The sequence below is a fragment of the Bidens hawaiensis genome, unplaced genomic scaffold (genome assembly GCF_021521415.1).
Source record: "Bidens hawaiensis isolate Kalapana, Puna unplaced genomic scaffold, B.hawaiensis_p1.1 tig00024229_1, whole genome shotgun sequence".
Classification (NCBI taxonomy): domain Eukaryota; kingdom Viridiplantae; phylum Streptophyta; class Magnoliopsida; order Asterales; family Asteraceae; genus Bidens; species Bidens hawaiensis.
The window spans coordinates 138,317-160,854 of record NW_027493807.1 but is presented as its reverse complement, the minus strand read 5'-3'; the positions used below and the strand labels follow the sequence as shown (position 1 = coordinate 160,854).

The 22,538-nt window shown below is 35.8% G+C and overlaps 2 protein-coding genes and 1 pseudogene across 3 annotated transcripts; 2 read left to right on the top strand and 1 right to left on the bottom strand.

Annotated features, from left to right (window-relative positions):
• Positions 1–11,929: 11,929 nt before the first annotated feature.
• Positions 11,930–16,406, top strand: LOC143568789 (TMV resistance protein N-like; annotated as a pseudogene). Its single transcript, XR_013141628.1, has 6 exons — positions 11,930–12,380; positions 13,075–14,175; positions 14,238–14,533; positions 14,671–14,879; positions 15,022–15,769; positions 15,851–16,406. The product of XR_013141628.1 is annotated as a TMV resistance protein N-like (transcript).
• Positions 16,407–17,345: 939 nt separating this feature from the next.
• On the top strand, positions 17,346–18,251 carry LOC143568788 (uncharacterized). Its single transcript, XM_077054852.1, has one exon. The coding sequence runs from the start codon at positions 17,346–17,348 to the stop codon at positions 18,249–18,251; it is 906 nt and encodes a 301-aa protein (XP_076910967.1).
• A 2,585-nt stretch (positions 18,252–20,836) lies between these two features.
• LOC143568795 (small ribosomal subunit protein eS26-like) lies at positions 20,837–22,392 on the bottom strand. The gene is made up of 5 exons (XM_077054858.1): positions 22,258–22,392; positions 22,085–22,177; positions 21,371–21,455; positions 21,140–21,273; positions 20,837–21,033 (listed from the first exon to the last, which is right to left on the bottom strand). Exons 1-5 carry the CDS (start codon positions 22,258–22,260, stop codon positions 20,962–20,964), a joined length of 387 nt encoding a protein of 128 aa, XP_076910973.1. The 5' UTR covers positions 22,261–22,392; the 3' UTR covers positions 20,837–20,961.
• Positions 22,393–22,538: the final 146 nt, after the last annotated feature.

Genomic DNA, 22,538 nt, shown 5'->3' with positions numbered 1-22,538 from the left:
ACATGTGTCGTGGGGATGCAGCAATGGTATATATTAAGGTGGTGTTTGTTTTTGCTTAAAACATCTGCAGGAGGCTTATGTCTGCGGGCGCGCAGACATAAGCTTCTGAAGACTGTTTATTTTTTTTTTAAATAAGATCTGCAAACTGCTTTTATGGTCTTAAAAAAGAAGCTATTGTTTAACTTCTTCACACATCTTCACACTTTTTAACATCCTACCAACACCCATTCTTAACATCCTGCCAACACCCAATGTCCAACACCACCACCCATCATGCCCGCCACCACCACCGTTCACCACCACCCACCGTCCGCCACCATCACCATCCACCACCCACCACCACCGTCCATCACCACCACCACCACCCACTCGTCGGCCACAACCATCGTCCACTACCACCACCCACCGTCCGCCACCAACACCGTCCACCATCCGCCACCAACACCGTCCATCACCACCACCGCCCACCGTCCGCCGCCCACCACCAACTATTTTACTAGTCTACAGACGTTAAATGGCTTTTATCTACTGTGATATGTACGATAGGTAATTAATTTTCAGCTTATGCCGACGATACCCAGTTTATAAAACAAACAGTTTTATATTTTCAGATTGCAGACCTTCAGACCACATCTTCAGTTACAGACATAAAATCAGATGAAATCAGATTACAGACAGTTTTTGTTTTAAAAAACAAACAGCACCTAAGTTATCTAACTTTAGAAAATACAAATGAAAGATGAACATGTGCATACCTATTAAAATATATATATACTTTATCTGTACATTGTTTTCTCCTGTATTGTAGGAAAATAACAATACTGAAGCGATAAAATATATTGTGGATAATTATCATCATCCTGTTGGTGATGTGTCATCTTTCTATAAGAATTTGTCAAATATGAAGAAGCTAAAGTGGCTTAGTTTGACTGCCAAAAAGGATCGTGATGAGAATGTCGAAGGGCCTAATTTTCTTACAAATGAGTTGCAATATATTAGATGGCGGTATGTTCCCAAAGTCCGTTTCCAGACAGTTTTCAACCAAAGAAGCTTATTACTCTGAAAATAAGCAGAAGCTTGCAAATGCAACTTTGGGAAAATTACAAGGTAATTCAAATGCTCATTTGATTAGCATGTAAATTATGGCATCTTGAGTGACTACTTCACACTGGCATAGATGTATTACTAGTTTACTACAATGAATTGTGCCCGTTATTTGATGCTAGTTATCATAAACTTTGATATTAAAAATTGGCATAAATGTATTAACACAAGAACTTAAGGGGGTGTTTGGTACAGAGAATGGAATTGTAGAGAAATGGAATAGAGAAATGGAATTGCAGAGAAAGGGAATTGGTCTGGAGAATGAGAATTGACTGTTCTGTTTGGTAGTACAGAGATTTCAGTAGAGAAATATAGCTGAGAATCATTTCTCTTGTTTGGTACATAGAAAATAAACAGAGAATTATATCAACTTTATCATTAGCACAAGTATTTTTTTCATAACAAATATTTATTAAAAAATAAAAAACATATAAAAAGATGCATAAATTCCAACCAAAATATGCACTGATCAAACCAATTCACATACAAAACATAGTTTTTAAGCAAAAAACATCAACTATAGTTAAAACCAATTCACATACAAAACATACTTCAACCATACACAACTATCCCATTGAACCAAGTTTCATATGAGCTATCATCAACCCAATCCAGCTGTTCTTGAGAGTTCTCTTCCAAATCATGTTCTAGAGTATTCTCTTCCAAATCGGAGTCTTCCAATGCTGTACTGGTACACTCTGCCATTTTGTCCAATGGTCTCCTTCCTTTTTTGCAATGCGATTGCCTCCACATCTCAGGAAATGCAAGATCACGCCCGAGTATCTTAGCCTACAAAAGTAATATCTATAAGTTAGTAAAAAATGGTATATGTACTAAAAGAGGTTGATAATGTTTTTTACCGCTTTTAGGTTGGAAGTCACCAAGGTTTGTGATCCAAGAGTATGTTTACCCCGGGTCAATTTCTTTCTGTTATCTTTGTTTCTACTACTTTTTAATTTCCATTCGCGAGTGTTCCAAATCTTAACCAGTTTTTCCCATGACTTTCTTCTCATACATGGTGGCTTAAAGGGAAGAAGAACCGACATATCATCACCAAGTTCTAAGCCCTTTTTGGCTGCCATCTCTATGGCAGCTTTTCATATCCTACACAACAAATTACCAAATTTTTCAGCAATGCACCTCTCCCAACATTTGTAAACTTGAGCATTCCCTTTTTCATCCCATTGAAAGTAACATTACAAAAAATCACTTATTAATAAATGTACACAACAGACTAATTAAAAGTAAAATACACTATAATTATAACTATATAGTCAGACCTGCATAAAACAGATGATGAATCTTATATAGGTACACACCTGAAATTGCTCAAACAATCGTTCTTTGTGCACTTTAGGAACATCTTTGCATCCTTGCCATGCACCAGACCACATAAGCTTCAAAATTGAAAAAATAATCCGGGAAGCCATGCCTTGATTACTGAATCTACAAAAAAAAGAAAATAATGAACGAAAATTACATTTGTAGCATCTTTTTATCAACATACAATGACAATATAAACACATATGTACTTACTGCCCATATTCAATTGAAATCCACTCCCGGTTCACTCGCTCGGGTACTTGGACTTGAGAAACGGATCCCCTCCTCACAGGAGCAACATAAACAACAGACTCAACATCAACATCAACACCACCCTCATCTAGTGAAGGCATAGAGGTATGATCTGGCTGTACTCGTCCAACGGTATCCGTACTACCTCGAACACTACCTCGTCCACCTCCACCTGAACGACCACCTCCACGACCCATGCCACCTCCTACCGAGTGCCATGATCTACAACAAAAAAATCTATATTGTCACAATATGTTGGCTTAAGAATCCATCACTATCCGTCTTTTTATACATCCACCATCGATCAATATACAACACTACTACTAATCGGAAATCAAAAAATTAACAAATATCTGACTAAAAGATCACCAAATCAATTATTTGACTTCAATACATCAAACATGAACAAATATCTAATAGTTTGTTGTCGATAAAACTTCAAACTTCATATAAATCACCTATACTAAATTAATCATACACTAATTGATCAACATGTCATTGGCACATAAAGCAAATACCAACCTTATGTATGCATCTAGTTCGTTTCTAACATATTTATAAGCAGTTATTCTTGAAAGAATCTTTGGCATTTGAAACATGTATAAAATCTTATACTACTTAAATTATACATCATACTCATCAACCACTGTGCATCTAAATCATCCAAACAATAACCATAGCTGGTTATTGTTTAATAAGAACTCAAACCTAATGTAATTTAATTAAATTATGTTTAAATAATAAATCAAACCTTACATAAGTTAAACTAATAGCAAATTAAACCTACATCATGAATGCATAAACATACACATGCTAGTTTTAATAACTTACATCCAACTTCAACTCAATTTCAAGCTAAACGAAGCTTCATCACCTCAAATTCTCGAAAACCTAATAATACAAACGAAGCTAAACAGATAGATCATTGATTTAGGTTTCAGCAATGCAAAATTTGAATAAAACTAACCAACGATTTTGATTGTTCGAATGTAGAGAGATTTGAGCGACAATAGATTTGACCGAAGCCGCCGCCGGTAATCGCCTGATGGAAGCTGTCGATGATAGAAATCACAGACGGCTGAGTGTGTTCAAATCGCCGATGGTTGAGTCTGTTCAAATCGCCGATGAATTAGGGTTCAGAAATTGAACCCGACAACAGTAGGCAAACAGGGGCGACAAACGACCAGGGAAATGGAAATGGTTTCTCCGCTTTTTTTAGAGAAAAGAAATCAGGGAAATGGAAATGGTTTATTTCCATTTCTCACCTCTTTCTTTCGTAAACAAACAAGAGAATTGTTTCCATTTCCATTTCTCACCCCCCAATTCTCTGTACCAAACACCCCCTAAAGGTGGCGTTGAAATTTTGACTTATGCCTTTTATCTATATATTATTATATTATAAATTATCAAACAATCTAACTTGTGTATGCTTTAATACATTAAATAGCGTGCACCCCATTTGAAAGTGCTTGAACTCAAAGACATGAAGAATCTACTCAGCACGCCAAATTTTGATGACCTCCCATGTCTTCAAAAGTTGACACTCTCCCGATGTGAAGAGTTACGAGAAATCGACCAATCACTTGGGAAACATAAAGGTATTAACTATATAAAAGTAAAACGGTGTCGCAAGCTTAGACGGTTTCCGGTGATAGTCCACATGGGAAAAGTCAAGACTCTTGTAATCAATAATTACAGCAGTGGTTTTGAGTTCCCCGAGATCAAATCAAACATGGGAAGCTTGGTAAAGTTGTCTTTGGGTTATATGAGGATAGATAATCTGCTCTCATCAATTGGGGACCGATGCCCCAATCTTATTTCTATAGACTTGACCAGTTGTTCTGTTTCAAAGAACAAAGAAGTAAACTTGCATGGGTTGAATCATTTAGAAGAGGTCAGATTAAAGAGATTGGAACGTGTTAGACATCAACTGCTGGTGCTCCCACAGTTGACCAGTAAGTTAAGAAAGTTGACTCTGGCTGCCTGCCACTTGAAAGATGGAGAAATTCCGTCTGGCATTGGTGAGTTATCCAACTTACAAGAGTTAGATCTATGGGGAAACGATTTCACACGATTAGATTTCAGCCTCTTGCAACTTAATCAACTCAAATTCCTCACCCTTAATTATTGCACATCACTTGTCGAATTTCCCAAGCTCCCGTCTGGTGTAGCTATTGTCTACGCATTCAATTGCGAATCACTTACGACCTTTGGAGATTTTTACACAACTTGTAAATGCTTGTGTCAAGTCTTTGTTTGCGAAGGGGGTGCTGTAACTGTGGGCAACAGATTACTGCAACACATGCTTGAGGTATGTCTGTTTTGAATTTATTATGTTAATGAAGCTTTACATATATACTATATTGAAGGTATATATAATAGCTAGGATATATCTAATGACTTTGTGTTTATTAATTAGGGAAATGCTATTGAAAACAACCCCATGATGATAGCTCGAGATTGCAAAGGGGTTTACATCTTCTCTTGTTAGAGGGAGGAAATGTAGATTGAAACTTCCAGAGAATTGGTCCAATGATTTTTCTGGATTCTTATTGTGCGCTGTTGGGAGTGACAGATCTCCCTTGCATATTGAAAGAATGAGTATTGAGCGGGTGCTGAGTGGTATGGATTTAGAAGAAGATGCGGTTTGGGAGGAGGGTGATGATGATAAAAGAACCAAGTGTTTTGTATTTTCCATTTTCTTTAATCAGACACACTGCATGGTGAAGAGGTTTTCTTTTCATTTGAAGAAACTAATGACCAAGAAATCAGTCAACTGCTTTATCTTTATCATAAGCAATCTGGAGAAGATAATAAGTCATTTAGTGGGGTTGGAGTTCGTCTGGTTACCAAGAAAAGTGCAAGTGAAAGTGGTCCACCAACAGAAGAGGAAGAATCTGCATTTTTTAATTATGCACCTCAATTAGAAGCTGAACACGACTCAACAGATGCTATTAGATTAATTTTTACAGAACGGTCCGTGCGGTTGATACTAAGAAGACAAGGTGATATCGGAAAAGTAGGAGGAGGAGACGAATTGACGAGGACCAAACACCGAAAAAGTGGTCGTAGCTTTGGAGATGACTTGAGAGAGATTGCTAGGCAGAGGAGTGTACTGTGATTTAAGGTTTCTGAAAATCTACTATGTAAATGATCGCGTAAGTAATGTAGGATAATAGATTATTATATTGGATCATTTACCTACATAACTAGTAGTTTTAACTTAATTATGTTAACTTTGTAATACTGTATTCATATCAATATGTGTGGTATATGCATATAATTTTGAAAATTTGCATAAAAAATTCCAATCTGATTAATCACTAGTCGGTGTCCCACCGATTGAGTAAAGGGGCAATGGAGCCCTAAGCGGTAAGTTGGATGGAAAGGGCATCTTTTAGAGACCATGAGGATGGATTAGCTAAATTTCGTTTTCTTTTCTTTCTTTTTATTTTTGAACGAAAATGACAAAAGTGAGCGAGCAAACCACAGGGACGGAAATGACAGCTTTTTACACTATTTAACTAAAATGGTATTTTTGTCATTTCATACTAACTTAGGGGCTGTTTGGTAAGTACTGAATCAATAAGAGGTCTGAATGATTAAGAGGTTCTGAGCCAGTAAGTGCTGAACCAGCAAGTGATGTTTGGTTGAACCTCTGAATGACTGTAAAGAATGACCATTCTGCCCCTCTGGACTATTTTCTGAATGAAATATATCTGTTTAGTAACCAAACTTTCATTATAACCAACCCAAAATATATCTTAAAACAAACTTTCATTATAACCAACCAAAATACATCTTAAAAATAAGGAAAAATTGCATATTTCCCCTTCAAAACACTTCTTAATTGCATAATTACCCAACCCAAAATTTTAATCGCATATATCCCCATACTTAATAAAATTTGATATGTTAACAAAATTGCCCTTTACAATAAAAAAAACCCTAATAATAAAATTTTGCAGCCACAATCAATTAATAATCAATTATAAACCAAACCTCATCTCGTAATCGTCGTGACCATCATATTGTTCACAATTGGTGCAACCACAATCGATTTGATAAGCTTAAGTGTTTTCCGGCATTGACAACTATGAGAGTCTAATTTTCCAGCGGGGGGACATGCAAATAATAAAGCGAGTTCATGTTCTGTCATTTTCTAAATTCTCAAAATCTGCACATATTCTAGGACTTGAAAAGTTTATTTGATAGTGTTGCAAGTTTTTTAATATATATAAACCAGTTTTCCATCTTTCATATATTCTTAACTCATTATTATTGCTAAGACCTATTTGTATTATTAATTTACCATATCATCATAAAGATGTATAATGGTAATTTAATTTATATTCGAAATACAATGGTATCGAGCCGGGGGTCTCATCGGAAGACAAGGGCACATGCACCAATCAGCCGGTGTCCCGATGATTGAGTGCTATGTGCCTTATGTCCAAGGCTTGATGCAAAACTACTATCGAGCCGGGGGTCTCATCGGAAGCAGCCTCTCTATCCCTATGGGGTAGAGGTAAGGTTGTCTACATCTTACCCTCCTCAGACCCTACCATAGCATTGCTATTGGTGGGATATACTGAGTACGATGATGATGATGATGATGATGATGATGATGATGATTCGAAATACAATGGTAATTTGATTGTTATTAGAAATACCAAATTATACCCTGAAACAACCTTGTAATCAAAGTTTGAATTATGCCAATTAACTCAAAATAATCCGAAATCGGATTTTGACCCGTTATCCAAAATGACCTGTAATCAAAACTCTTATCTAAGTAACTAACTTTAATTTGATTAAAAGATGTTGCAGTTGATACGTATCAGATTTGCAAAACTTGTTCAATTCTTTGGTTTTCTAAGTAAACCCGAAAATGAGTTTCACTAAGGGAATTTTGCGGTTTAAAGTGTAACAAAACTATTCTGCAATTACCCTTCTAACAATGACCCGCATTCAGTGTTCTTTAATTTCTCTTGATGGTCAAAGATTATGTCCAACAAATTAGAGATTAAAAAAAAAGATTACTTCTTTTATTCATCAAAGTAACTATCAAAATTACAAATGTTGGTAGATACTGGACATAAAACTCAAAACAGAACACTCGCTACATAAACATCTTATATAGCGTGCCTTATAAACTATAAAATATCCTATTTTAGAGTTAACTTCAAAAGGTTAATAATACTCAATATTGAGAACCGAAAAAAAAAAACTGACCAGATGAAAAGATGCACTAAGCAGACATTTCCATGAGAATCATCTACTGAATAAGTAGTTTTATCGTTTTCAACCAACCATTCTTCAGTTCCTTGACCTGCTATGGCAGCATCAAATCGAATGAAGTCACACATTCAAAAAGCACCTCATCAGCTATCAAACACAAATGAGCCTGGCACACATGATATATAGCATTACACTGGTTACGGGCCATAAAGTTGGTTAATTCACTGAATGCTTCAATCTAGTAGTATGCTCTTCGCATCTGCCTTATCCCCAATTCATAAATGTTTTAGAAAATTGTTAAAATTTCGGCAACACCACCTAATTCATACAAAACAAGACCAATTTCCACCGGTTCAACAACCGAAATCCTTTGAATTATCTAGCATACAAAAATTAACTATTATAATTACCTGATCCGAGGAGAGGTAATAGAAGGCTGGACGGACCTACAGTTTAATGAAGAAAAGCCGAAAACATTAAACAAAGATTTAAAATAGAGATTGTAAAAACATATGGCACAACTAAATATCAAAATTAAGAAACTTAACCTTTAAACCTCAATTAAGCTCAGAAACGTCTGATTTGGGGCGATTCACTGATTTTCGACGCAAGTCCCACAATCGCCTTCAAGATTTGATCTTGAAATTAACCCTAACGCCATCATCAGACTCCCATCATCTCATCGATCATCCTAATCTGAGTATATTAGGTGTGAATATCACATAGAGACCTCCAAGAGCTTGATTTTCAGAAGCAAGAACATCAAAAGTGAATTTCAAATGGAACCTACCGGAATGGCGAGTGAGACATCGATGGCTGCTAAGTGAATAGCACCTTCAGAAGACAAAAACCTTTAATCAAGGGCAGGCATAACCCAATCGGAAGAATCAAAGAGCAAGGTCGCAAGATTGATTCGTATCTTGAATAGAAGAGCAAGGTCTTGAGATTGAACCGAAGGCTGCTGAGTGTCTGATCAATCGACGATATTATGCAAAGCTGAATCAGATTGATTCATTCCTGGGTATGCTTCAAATCGGGTAGAAATCAAGAGCAAGGTCGCAAGAATGATGTTGATGGTTTTCGTGGATAACGGTAGAGGGGAATGGAGGAGAAGGGTAACTATGGCAATTTTCTCATTCAGCGATGTGTTTTTTTTTTTTTTTTTTTTGAATGGGAAAGATGTCATTATGATGTAATTTAGCTATTAAAATGTTATCCATTTTCCAACCAAACGCTCTATATATATATGAGTGATTCAGATCTGGAGCTCTGAATGAAATTATTCAGACATAAAACAAACAGGCCCTTAATTGAATACAACTAACAAAGTTAGTAATTAGGATTAAATTTGCAAAAGATGAAACTACAATTACTATTTCACTTTTTACGTTGTTGGGCTTCTAGCATCTTGTAGGTTGTCCCACCCCCCCCCCCCCCCTACCTTTTTTTCTTTTTTCATAATATGGGCCTTTAAGAAAAAAAATACTCCTTGGACTTGAAGTTTGACTTTGCCGGGACACAAAACACTGCTCTACCGAGTGAGTCATTTTGCATCCTGAGACTCAATGCTAATCTAGATTACGTTATTAAAGTTGGAGACTATGATTTCAATTAAAAATATGGAAAAGCTGAAGATAGCAGACAACTATCAAGATCCTTAACAGTCCCACTAACTATGTCAAAGGGTGGCGGAACGCTACCCAATAGCTTAACGGTCCATTGCTTAGCGACAAAGGAATCAATATGTGAGTAACACATGGCATATTACGATGTTTTGATATAAAGTGTAGAAGGTGACTCGTCCTCGTCACGGACCGTTTATGTTTTTTTTTCTTTTATATTTGTCATCATCTATATCTATCGAGACAATAGTTGGTTATCGTTATAATATTGTAATTATTGAATAGTTTCATATTCGGTTTGTAGTTAGAAAGAGATGTGTGAAGTCCACATATTGTGATGGGCTTGGAGTTCAGGGATGGAAGGCCCACCAAGCCCAAATAGCTTCATCCGCTATACAAAGGGGAATTCCTGTACTTTAGCATTCGGTTTTTCCGGGTTCTTGTTTGAGAAACTAAGCTTGTAATATCACGCATAGAAATCCTTGAGTTAATCATCTCTACATCTTTCTAGTATGGTTTTGATTCTTAGCTTGATTAGGGTGAGTTCCGCTCACATGAAGTCGTTAGATCTTAAACTTGTTAGATTCGTGCTCCCTAGGACCTACAAGTGGTATCAGAGTCTTGTAGTTCGATTCAATTGAAAAACTTAACATAGTTCAATCATCCTCCTTGGATTTCATACTATTAGCCGGTTCAACAATTCTAGTAGTTATTTTATTCATGCGTCTTTCTTGCCTGCCAAACAACACAATGTAATGATTCATCTCATTTTCACATGGTAACCAAACAAAACAATGGAATGGTAATTACTCATTTCATTCATCTATCCATTCCATTTCCTCGTTCATTTCATTACCCATACCAAACAGACCTTAAGGATGTAACATGAAAGTTAAGACAAACGTAAACTATGTTTTCTATAATATTGTCTTATTTTGATGATCAATCCAACTAAGCTAAAAAGCAAACCAAATATCAAACCTGCAACCCCAACCTAATGACTTGTTAACTCAATCACATTTAGCACAAGTCCAATCTCATTTTAAACACAAATTAAGAAACCACAAGTACATATTAATTTTTTTGTTTTTGTCTTAATTAAGGGCTTAAATTGGGTTTTATTCACTTTTTCCTTTTGAGACATAATTCAAGCACATGCGAACATTATGTCAACCAGCCGTTCTCATCGTATTCACATACTTGTCGGCTATTTTCTTTATGTTCATAACGAATTCCATGCTCTTATCTTCAAGTGGTCCCATGAAACCGAAACTTTTCTTCATGAAAAGACAATTTTATTTTTAAATTAATAACAATTTTTAGAATTGTAAAATGCCATTGGGACAATATAGCCATCAAAATTTTGAATTTGACTAACGAGTTACTTGCATAACTAGCATCCTTTCATTAAGGATCCATAAAAATCTTATTTACAGTCTAAGTGAGACATTTTAATGCTAATTCCATCACTTATACGGTTTTCATATTTATATATTTTAAAAGTTGATATCATTATTTTTGTTTTAAAATATTTATCAAGTTTTTAATTAAAATAATGCTCCTTGTGATATTGGATATGTATTATAAAAAGAAATTGACAAATAATTTCGTATAAAAAAATATGGCAAATTAGAAATAAATAATCCAAACTTATGTGTATTGGTCAATAATAATCTCAACTTTAAAAATCATTACCAGCGGTCCCAACTTTCAACTATTTTTGTCTCAATGGTCCTCGTTAAAAAACACTTAACATCGTTATGTTTTTTACCAAGTTTCAAACCGATGTTTTAGGGATTTTGATCGGAATAACGATACGATTCAAACGATGTAAAACTTATCTCGAAAATGTTATCCAAGCGACAAAACAATGTTTCAATTCGGGTGTTTGAATTTCCAATTAACAAAAATCAAGTCATTTTAAAAAACATCGGTTTGAAACTTGGGAAAAAACATAACGGCGTTAAGTATGTTTTAGCGGAGGACAATTGAGACAAAAATAGTTGAAAGTTGGGAACGTTGGTAGTGATTTTTAAAGTTGGGATTATTATCGGCCAATACACGAAAATTAGGATTATTTATTTCCAATTTGCCAAAAAAATATAGATATAGAAATAGCAATTCTAAGTCTTAACAAGTGAAATAAATATTACTTCCAAAATTTTCGATAAAAACAATTTTCCATGAAAGGTCATTAAATGAAATCATGTTACTTTTTGAAGTAGGATAGTCATTAGTTGTTTCAAATTTTGTGTATATGTGAAGAAAGTAAAAGTAACCGGTAAGCACATGTGTATTACATTACTCCCAGCTCTTTGTATTTGACTTATTTCCCTTGGTTACAAGATAAACCACACAAATTTTCCTTACCGGTTCTAAACACATCAATGGCATCTTCACGATAATATCCTCACTTTGCACCCACCTCTTCTTCGAAGTCGTGTAACTATGATGTATTTCTTAGTTTCAGAGGAGAGGATACCCGCAAGACCTTTGTAGATCATCTCTACTCGGAAAATTCCTACTTACAAGGACGACGAGACACTTCCCCAGGGTGATTCCTCTTCAAGGCTATCAAAGGGTCACAGATTGCTCTCATCATATTCTCAAAAAATTATGCAGACTCATCGTGGTGTTTGGAGGAACTTGTTGTATGTATTATGAAATGCAAGGATAAGAGAGGGCTAATTGTTATGCCCATATTCTATGATGTTGATCCCTCGGAGAAGCCTTTGACAAACACAAAGTGAAGAATATCACCAAGGTTGAATCATGGAGAAAAGCACTTGTTGATGCAAGTGAAATTGCTGGCTGGGAAACCAAAAACATAGCAAATGGGTAAATCTAATATTACTTCTTCAATTTCTGAAAGTTTATATATTTGTTTGAAGTGCAAGTGATATATTAATTATTTAATTTGTATAATCCCAAATGCTCAAACTTGACTTGACCCAACATCCAAAATGGGTGCAACTAGTACCCGGTCACCCCTTTTGGTTCATTTTCTTAATCTTTAGGCTGACCCAACCCAGTGTCGTCTCTGAGAATCGTTAAAATTTCTGAGGCCAAGGCGAAAATATTTTTGAGCCTTAAATAATAGGGTTTTTTTTTGTTGGGTTTATGCAATTAACTTTTTAAATATGCTTACTTGGTTATGAATTGAGATTGCAAAAAAAAGTGTGTTTATTAAAATATGTTTAAATGAGTTGAGTAATTTGATTTAAACATTAAAAATACTTTTTTTTATTAAAATATATATCTTTTTTTTTTTAAAAAAAATTGGCCTAGCTGGGGGGGGGGGTTTGCATTGTCGGTCAACTATCCTGCCCTCCTTGAGAGCCGACCTTGACCCAACCCATTCTTCGGTCACCACTCACCAGTGGTAGTGGTCTTAGTGTAGCGTATCTATTTCTTATATACTGGACTAATATTTATAGTAACTTGACTTTATACTCTTATTTTGTTGGCTAAATTACTACTTTGGGAATTCATGTGAGCATACGCTAACTGTCCATATATTACCAATTCTTAGGCATGAAGCAAAAGGTATCAAACAAATTGTTGACATGGTTTCAAAACAGTTGGTTTTCTTAACTTCGAGTGTTGATGAAAACCTTGTTGGGATGAGAGCTCGGTTGCAAGACCTAGAAGAACAATTAAAGATTCGGTCAAATGGGGTCCGCATGGTTGGGATATGGGGAGGCGGGGGGTAGTGGTAAGACTACTCTTGCATCTTCTCTTTATATGAAAATCTCTTGCCATTTTCAAGGTCACTGCATTGTTGAGAGTGTTCGGGAGAAATCAAGCAAATATGGTTTAGAAAGCCTACAAGAAAAAATTATATCAAGTCTTTTGAATATAAAAATAGAATTGTCGAGTGTTGAAGAAGGAAAGCACATAATAAGTAGGTTAAGTCGCAGCAGTGTCTTGCTTATTCTTGATGATGTCGATGATTGTAAGCAACTAGATGCTTTAGCTGGATCACACAATTGGTTTGGTATTGGTAGTCGAATAATAATTACAAGTAGGGATGAACATGTGTTGATAACGCACAAGGTAGACCATGTGTGTCCTGTCACATTATTATCGCGTGACGAGGCTATTACACTTTTCAATAAACATGCTTATAACAAAAACAAACTTGTAAATGATTACGAGAAACTTTCGCTGCAAGTGGTTTCTTATGCTAATGGGTTGCCATTAGCACTCAAAGTTTTATGTTCTTTTCTATACGACAAAGACGAGAAGGAATGGATGAGTTCCTTGGCTAGACTAAAAGATATTCCACAATTGGAAATTGTGGAAAAGCTCAAAATTAGCTATGATGGACTTAATAATGTGGAGAAGGAGTTATTCTTGGATATTGTGTGTTTCTTTAGAGGGAAAAGTGTAAAAAAAACTTACTGTGGTACCGATGATGCAATGGAGGTATTTGAAGCTTGTGGTTATCACCCTAGTATTGGAATAAAGGTGTTGAAACAAAAATCTCTCATCACTATTTTGGATGGTAGGTTTGATATGCATGATCTTATTCAAGAAATGGGACACTACATTGTCCGAGGGGAATATCCTAATAATCCAGAAAAACATAGTAGAGTTTGGAAAGGTAATATTATGTTATCTGACATTTCAAAACACGATTACATGTATATATACTCTTTTTAACTTTATTTATATCATTTTCTCTTGTATTGTAGGAAAATCATAAAATTGAAGCAATACGGTATCTGCATCATGACGCTCCTGAAGGTCATTTATCACTCTTTTGTAAGATTGTTTCAAACATGAAGAAACTACGGTGGCTTAGTTTAACTCTATACAATAATCATGATGAGAATGCTGAAGGACCTACTTTTCTATCAAATGAGTTGCGGTATATTAACTGGCATAATTATCCGAGAAGTCCATTACCAAATAGTTTTCAACCAACGATGCTTGCTGCTCTGAAACTATCTCGTAGCTTTCAAAAAAAACTTTGGAAAGGTCACAAGGTAACTCAGATGCTCATTTTTTTTAACATATACACTTAATTCACACTGCAGAAGTTATCGTATATCAACTGTTTCGTTGTCTAGTTATACCTTTGGAAACTCGTATTAACATGTATATGCATTTATACATTGATCAGCATCTGCCCCATTTGAAAGTGCTACTACTTCGGCACATGAACAATCTACAAAGCACACCAGATTTTGTTGGACTCCCATGTCTCCAAAAGTTGGCTCTCTGTGATTGTAAAGAGTTACAAGAAATCCACCCATCACTTGGAAAGCATACAAGCCTTGAATATGTAAGTGTATCAGATTGTCGCAAGCTTCGAATTTTTCCAACGATCATTTTTTTTTTTTCATTTCATCGTACTCAGTATATCCCACCAATAGCAAAGCTATGGTAGGGTCTGAGGAGGGTAAGATGTAGGCAGCCTTACCTCTACCCCATAGGGATAGAGAGGCTGCTTCCGGTGAGACCCCCGGCTCGATAAAATGGAAAAACTCAAGACTCTTGAAATCAGATATTGCCACAAAAGTTTGGAGTTCCCAGAGATCATATCAAAAATGGGTAACTTGGTAAAGTTGTATTTGGCTAATATGGGGATAGATAATCTACTCTTGTCTATTGGAGACCAATGTCCCAACCTTATGTCGCTAGACTTAGTTGATTGTTTTTATTTAAAGAACAAAGAAGTCAATCTCTATGGATTAAAACATTTAGAACAATTCAAATTAAATGGATTGAATCATCTGGGGATGCAAGATCATATGTGTATCTCTTGGTTGACTGGTAAAGTTGTGTGTGGAAGAGATTTGCATAGATTACAACTTTCTAATGTTTGGTTGTGGTCAGTGTTCCCACAATTGACACAAAGCTTACGGAAGTTGGATCTGGGTGGCTGTAGTTTGAAAGATGGAGAAGTTCCATCTAATATTGGTGAATTATCCAACTTACAAGAGTTAAATCTAAGTTGTAATGATTTTACACGATTAGATTTTGCTCTCTCGCAGCTTAATAAACTCAAAATCCTCACGCTCACTAATTGCAAAAGGCTTGTAGAACTGCCCAAGCTCCCGTCTAGTATATTTATTCTCACAGCAGACTTTTGCAAATCACTTACAAAGATTAGAGATTTTTACACAAATTGTAAATGGTTATGTCAAGTCTCACTTGTGAGAGGAGGTGTTATAATTGATGGCAGCGAATTCCTAAAATTCATGTGTACCATGCTTGAGGTTTGTATGACTATCTCTGTTTCCTAATATCACTTGTTGAAGCTATTATTAGTATCTAATAAATTAGTGTTTATTCTTAAGGGAAATGCTATAATGAATCACTCCATACTTCTAAAACTTGAAGGTGTTGAGATTGCGAAGGGGTTCAGAACTCCTCTTGTTAGAGGGAGTAGATGTAGATTGCAACTTCCAGAGAATTGGTCCAATGATTTTTCTGGATTCTTAATGTGCGCTGCTGGGACATACGAAATTTTCGTATTATTCTCAAAGGATAAGTATCGAGCGCGTATTAAGCGGTATGGATTATGAAGATGATGTGGTTTGGGAGAAGACTAATAATGATAAAAGAACATTAGTTTGGTATGTTTCATTTGCTTCATTGAGACACACTACATGGTGGAACTCAAAGTACAAAGCGGTTATTATTTCGTTGGGACTTGGAGCTGATATTCAGTCGTTTACTGGGTTTGGAGTTGCACTGGTTACTAGAAAAGGCGGAAGTGGTCTAATAGAAACATCAACAACACAACAAGAATATGAATTCTCTCGTTATACGCCTAACTTCAATATTGTACAAGACTTGCAATATGCTTTAAAGATTGAGTTCCCGTCCAAGTATGAAGCAGGCAATGAGTAGGGGGTTGTATTTTGAAGAAGATATGGTTTGGGAGGAGACTCAATATGGTGAAAAACATGAATGCATATTTAGTTCTCGATATATTAACTAAGTAACTTCTGCAAAGGGTTTAGATCTTTGTTTAATTGGTTCTATATAATTTTTCTTTTTAATTGACATAAACAATAATTTGGTTACTTTGGCATACACCACTTTGATTAAAATAACAATGTATTGGTTAAATCTCATCCTTTCTTTCTGATGGTCTCAGCTTTTGAGTTAATCATACAAATGCATTTTGTTATTCGGTAACACTTTTAAGTTCTACTTTTAAAATGTTTATATTTGATCTATGGTTGTTAGTTTGTAACATGTTGGAGGGCTGATCTATAAAACCTATACAATTTGTATACAAAACTAATTTAATTACTCTTCAACTTATAAAAGAAAATATACAATTGTGTGATTTAGGATGGAATTGGGTCAATAATTTTGACCCGTCAGTTTGCGGTAGTTGGTAACCCCACACTCTTTTATGCAATAAGCCATTGCCATCTTTGGTTTCTCAGGGTTTCAAGCCAAAGAGTGATTCCGAGTGTGGGGTGCCAACGCTGGTTCCATGTGGGCAGGTGGCTCGGATGAGCGGGCAAAGGATGGTACTAAATAGTTTGACTTGTAAAAGCCACAAGATTTATTGCATATTCATCATGTTTGAATACTTTATGGCGTTGACCTTTAAGAAATAGATAATAATTGGTTCATCAGTTTGTGCAAACAAGTAATCAGTTGACTTCTTTCTTGATGTCTCCTATCATTTTCATATGTTTTTACAAAAACATGTTAATCACTACTTTAAAACATGCCATCCACCTAGTCTCCACTTCATCTCATATATATACATGCATTAGTATGTTCAACCTTTTAACCAAAATACTTCTAAGAACTCAGTGATTCGTGGTTATGGCAACCGACGAGAAGGAGATACAAATTTCAGTAGATCCTGTATCCATGAAAGAAGTTACCGAATATCCAAGTTCAGGGTTACCTAAACCTCGAACCATACCAAAAAAGAACAAGTTTCTAAGCACTAGTCTCCCAAATTCGGCTTGTTCATCCCCGCGTGGAGTTATTCCAAAGTCAAAAGTCAAGGACTGTGATCAAGCACTCGAAGCAGCTCTAGCTCAACAACACTCTGTGGCTCTGTCCCGTCTTGTTTGGCTTCGCGAGAATCGCTTGCAAAGAAGCAAGTCATGTGGTGAAGGGAGACCATCTGGTCAATATGATGAGTTTGACATGTGTCGCACTTCCAGCAAAACTAGCACTAATAGTGCTAGCGCTGATAGTACACCAAGATATCAAACTACATCAGAAGGTGAATACAGAAGAATCATCGAGTCAAAGAAACGTAACGACGAGGACTTCAAATGTGGGGCGCTATGCTTGTTCTTGCCAGGGTTCGGTAAGGGTAAGCCAGTGAGAAATAGAAGAGATGAACGACAAGAAATGGCACATGTTATCTCACATAGGGTGTCTCTCGAGAAATTTGAATGCGGATCTTGGAGATCATCAGGTATTTTGAACGGAGGGAGCGATTATTCATCTAACCATTTCTTTGATTTGCCACTGGAGCTTATACAAATGAGTGGAAACGATGCTAATTTGCCAGTGAGTTCGGCTTTCGTGTTTGATAAGGATGTGAAAGGAGTTCTTAAGGTGACACGAGGTGGAGAAAAGAAGTCAAATGATGGTCGTCATGTACGGTTTTCGACGTCTTCTCCTACCACGTCACCATCTTCATGCATCACGCCTCGTATGCGCAAACCTCAAGACGAGTTCAGCTTATTCTTGGAAGCTCAAAATGCTTGAACATCGGTTTTTATATGTATTTGAGAAATTAATAGTTCATAAAGGGGATTTTTCACCTTTATTATAAAAGAAAATAAGAAATTCGTGCACTACTACTATACTCTTTAAATGATCGAAAGTCTTATAAACCTACATAAATGTGTTGTCAGCATTATACATTTTTCATTTATTATTACATAGTTACAAGTTGTGTTCGCGGGTGACTTTTACGCTCTGTTATTATGGACTTTCCATGACAAAAGTTGTGTATTCCCTGTGCTTGATTATCATCCCAAAATCATTTTAAACCAAGATTCAAAGAGATCCAAAAAAATCCACAAATTTCAGACCAGATCAATCCTTGATAAAATTGGACGCGAAAGAACGACGAAATCACATCATGAATTTGTGTGTGAGAGAGGAGGGTGTATAGACGCGACACACATTAGCATTAGCATTCATTTACTAAAAAGAAAAAAGTATAAACCATTATCTATACTCATTTACTTGTAGGGTAAAACGACTGTAGTTTATTTTGACCAAACAAGTGTTTTTTAAGGGCAACATTTTTATTTTGACTAAGCATTGAGTTTAGCAGACTAAAATCAGTTTTTGACTTTTTGAGTTGTCTAGTTTGATTTGTTTTGTTTACAACATATCCAGGCCAGATTCGGTGCAATTTTTACAACGCTTTTGGGCCGAACCCGTAACCTGTAACCACGATCAGTGTGTCAGTGTCAGTGACCACGATTTTTGAAGAAAATAAAACTAGCAAGTTGGGTTGCTGGACCAGCAAAAACGTTTCTGTTACAACGATAAAAACACACCACCATTTGATCTTTGAACGTTCATTAAAAGGATAGGCATAAAAACTTGGACCTTTTTATATAAAGAGTTTACGGTAAAACACAATAAATAGCTAGAAATAAGTTAAAAGTAATACTTGAAACATAATGGGTATGTTTTACAAGCATTTTTAGGAGCTTTTAGGACTTTAAGCTTTTAAGAAAAAACTATTTTGTTTGGTTTAATGGGTTTGAAGCTTTTATATTAGGAGGAAAAAACTTTTTAGAAAAAGCTACAAGCTTTTACAATTGAATTTACAATTTTGGTACTTGAACTTTTATCAACTTTTGTTAATTTATATAATAGTTACATATTTTACCCTTATTCAAAATTAATTACCCCCATGACTCTTTAAAAGTCCATAACTTTTTCACACGTTAATATTTTTTTAAACACATTACATCATAAAAAGAACATTTTATTCTCTTTAATTTGAGTATGATATTGATATACTTCTTTACCGGTTATGATTGGCAACAAGTCGAGTCAGACGAGCTCGAGTCATGTGTAAGACCAAATTAGGGTCGGAACGAGTCGATAAAAAAGGGTTAATTTAGTTCAGTTCGTGTCGGTACGGTTTTGGGTCGAAAGGGGCCAAGTCAGAACATGTTTCAGATTAAAATGGTGTCGGGTCAGAAAAGGTTTCAAATCAAAAGAGGCTGGCTTAAAAAAATATCCATTTGAAATTGCAGTATATTTTAGCTTTGTTTCTTGATTTTCGTCACGATTACACGCTTGCTGCCTTTGCACGAAGTACACGTCTGCATTCGGGTTATGCGTGCACTAATATCAAGTGAATCACGTACCGACACTGATTATACGGTTGATCTCAGGTTGCATGCGCACTCCGCCACACCGCACTGGCACCCAATTAGTTTTATTAAAAGCTCCAGCTACTCTGCCAAATACCTAAATATATCTAAAAAGCTCCAGCTACTCTGCCAAACACCTAAATATATATCTAAAACGCTACAGCTAACAGCTTTCAGCTTCCAGCTAGTTTTGCCAACATACCCAATATGTTTGTATTTGTATAGCTAAACTAATAATCTACAAGTAAAAAATTTATGATTATATTATACATGTTAGATTCATATATTAAAAATAATGATTTATATCTTTCGTAAAAACCTCACCCTATGCACTGGGTTCGGGTCGAGACAGAGCTGGTATTCTAAACCCAGGTATTGAAAGAGCACTATCTTCGGGTGTTTTATAAGCATATGCTAGGTTTTTAAGGGGCTGCATTTTTTTTTATGTATTTTCAAGTACTTTTGGGTAATTTTGAGTTTTTAGGTATTGAAAAAACCCATGTTCCGTGTATGGATCCGGTTCCGGGTATAAATCAAGTCTGATTTGATTCCAGGTACAGATTTTAGTACTAAAATGCATACTCTATCTTATACCCTGCGTGCAGGGTCAGGAACGAGTTCAGATAGTAAAACCCCTGGGTATAAAAAAGCCGGTTCCGGGTTTTCTTTTCGGGTAAGGTTACATGTTCGGGTTTTTTTGTGCAACTCTAATCAGGAACACTTATCATTGGTTTTTAATGTTAAACCAGTCAACTTATGTCATTGGTTTTAAGTTAACCCGGTTAAAACCAGTTCATGAAGGAGGATTAACATCCAACCAATCTAACATATAACTGAAAAGAAAAACCGTTTATGGTTTAATATCCATCTCGGCCAAATTCCAAAACTACCCTCTCCATTTGACATCCAACCAATCAATCAGAATCGCCAATAAAATCCATAACCGATAAGAAACCACAACAGAATCTTAAAAATCAGAAGACCAAAACTAAAGAGTTCTTCATAAACTCATAATAGAACGAAAATCCAAAGAAAACATGGAGCCAAAACATACATTGATCCAAAGATATTCCTCAAACACGAGCAGGGGGTGGCCCACCAGCGCCACCTGGGCGCGGTGCTTGACCTGGCTTGGGGCCATCATCCTTTAAAAAAACAAACACAAAAACTTACAATTAAACACCGAAAGAAACAAATCAAAAAAGTAATAAGAAATAACAAAGGGTAAATTATATAAGATGGAAATTATACTCTTGGGCGACTGAACCGTTTTGGTGGCTCCCGGTTCCTCCTATCAGCTCGGGAACGAACCCTTACAACCTTGGAGTGAATTGCACAAGAAACACAGTGTTGAATCTTCAAATACAACTTGGGAAGTGTGTACTCTTTAAAAACAAAAGACAAATTTATTATCAAAATGATCAATACAACTAACAAGTAACAACTACAAAACTTTTAAAAAAATAGTGTCGATAGCCTTACGGTCAAATGCACACGCTTCTTGTACATCCCTCACAGCAGCTTGCTCAACAATGTTCCTCACAAGAAATCTCTTGATGGCCTTGTCCTGAAAAACATAAAAAAACTGTCAATAATAAAACATAATGACTCAAAATAGCAGAGTTACAAAAAAAATAGATATCATTAAAATCAAAAAATCAACTACATAATTTACAAACTTTTTATTTAAGCATATTTCAAAATTTTTATAGAGAGTTCAAATTATACGCACTTCATCAATCGATCACAAAGTTCTCATTTGACAAATTCACAACATAAACAGTTCAACAGAGTTATCCGCTAAAGGTGCTTGAAACACATATTTAGCGAGCAAATGATAAAAACAAGAATCAAACCACATCATCAACAATCATAGCAAAATACAAACATACATTTCTGCAAGAAATGGAGAAACACTTGCGTACGATAATCAACATAAAAATCATACTCAACAATAGAAACTATATACAAATATCAACACCTAGATCAAACAAATTTTAACATTTAAGCTTAAAAAAATGCTCAACATAACCATCTACCATCTAGCATATAATTAACTTAAATTACATCTAACAAAACACATCATCACCAATCACAGCCATCCACATAAACAATACCATTTAACCATTCACACACAAATCAACATCTAAACCACCTGAATTACCAAAATTACCCTTAAAAAACCGAAAAACAAACCTTGGGACAACACTTTCCGCAGTTAGAGCAGCGAATGAACTTCACATGGCCACGGCCGTGCTTGTTCCGTCCACCGTTCCTTCGCTTGAAAGTCTACACAAAACAAAATCCAAAAGTTAACATAACCCAGATCGGTGGAACATAATAATAACAGGTAGGGGTGAGTAACTGACCATGTTGCCGAGGTTGTTCTGCGGTTGCTCCCCGTGATCAGGATTCCGGCGTTTGCTTTGGTGAACGTATAAGTGAGGGTTTTATATGGTGTGTTTTTGAAACCCTAGTTGGCCCATTAGAGCATATTGGAGAATATGCCAATGGATTTGATTAAAATTGTTGGCCTTGCTGTTGGGCTTTTAATTGGACTTTGGTGTGTTTGTCTGGTTAAGGACTTAAGTCACATCAACTCATTATAAACTCAGCTTTTTTAACATGTTTCAGATTAAAACTAAAGAAA

Excerpts from the sequence above, each read along its gene's own strand:
- LOC143568795 (XM_077054858.1), bottom strand. Across the intron at positions 21,274-21,370 it reads AGAAGCGTGTGCATTTGACC|AGTACACACTTCCCAAGTTG; the intron begins GTAAGGCTATCG and ends TTGTTTTTAAAG. Across the intron at positions 21,034-21,139 it reads AACGGTTCAGTCGCCCAAGA|GATGATGGCCCCAAGCCAGG; the intron begins GTATAATTTCCA and ends GTTTTTTTAAAG.
- LOC143568788 (XM_077054852.1), top strand. The coding sequence starts at position 17,346 with ATGGCAACCGACGAGAAGGAGATACAAATTTCAGTAGATCCTGTATCC.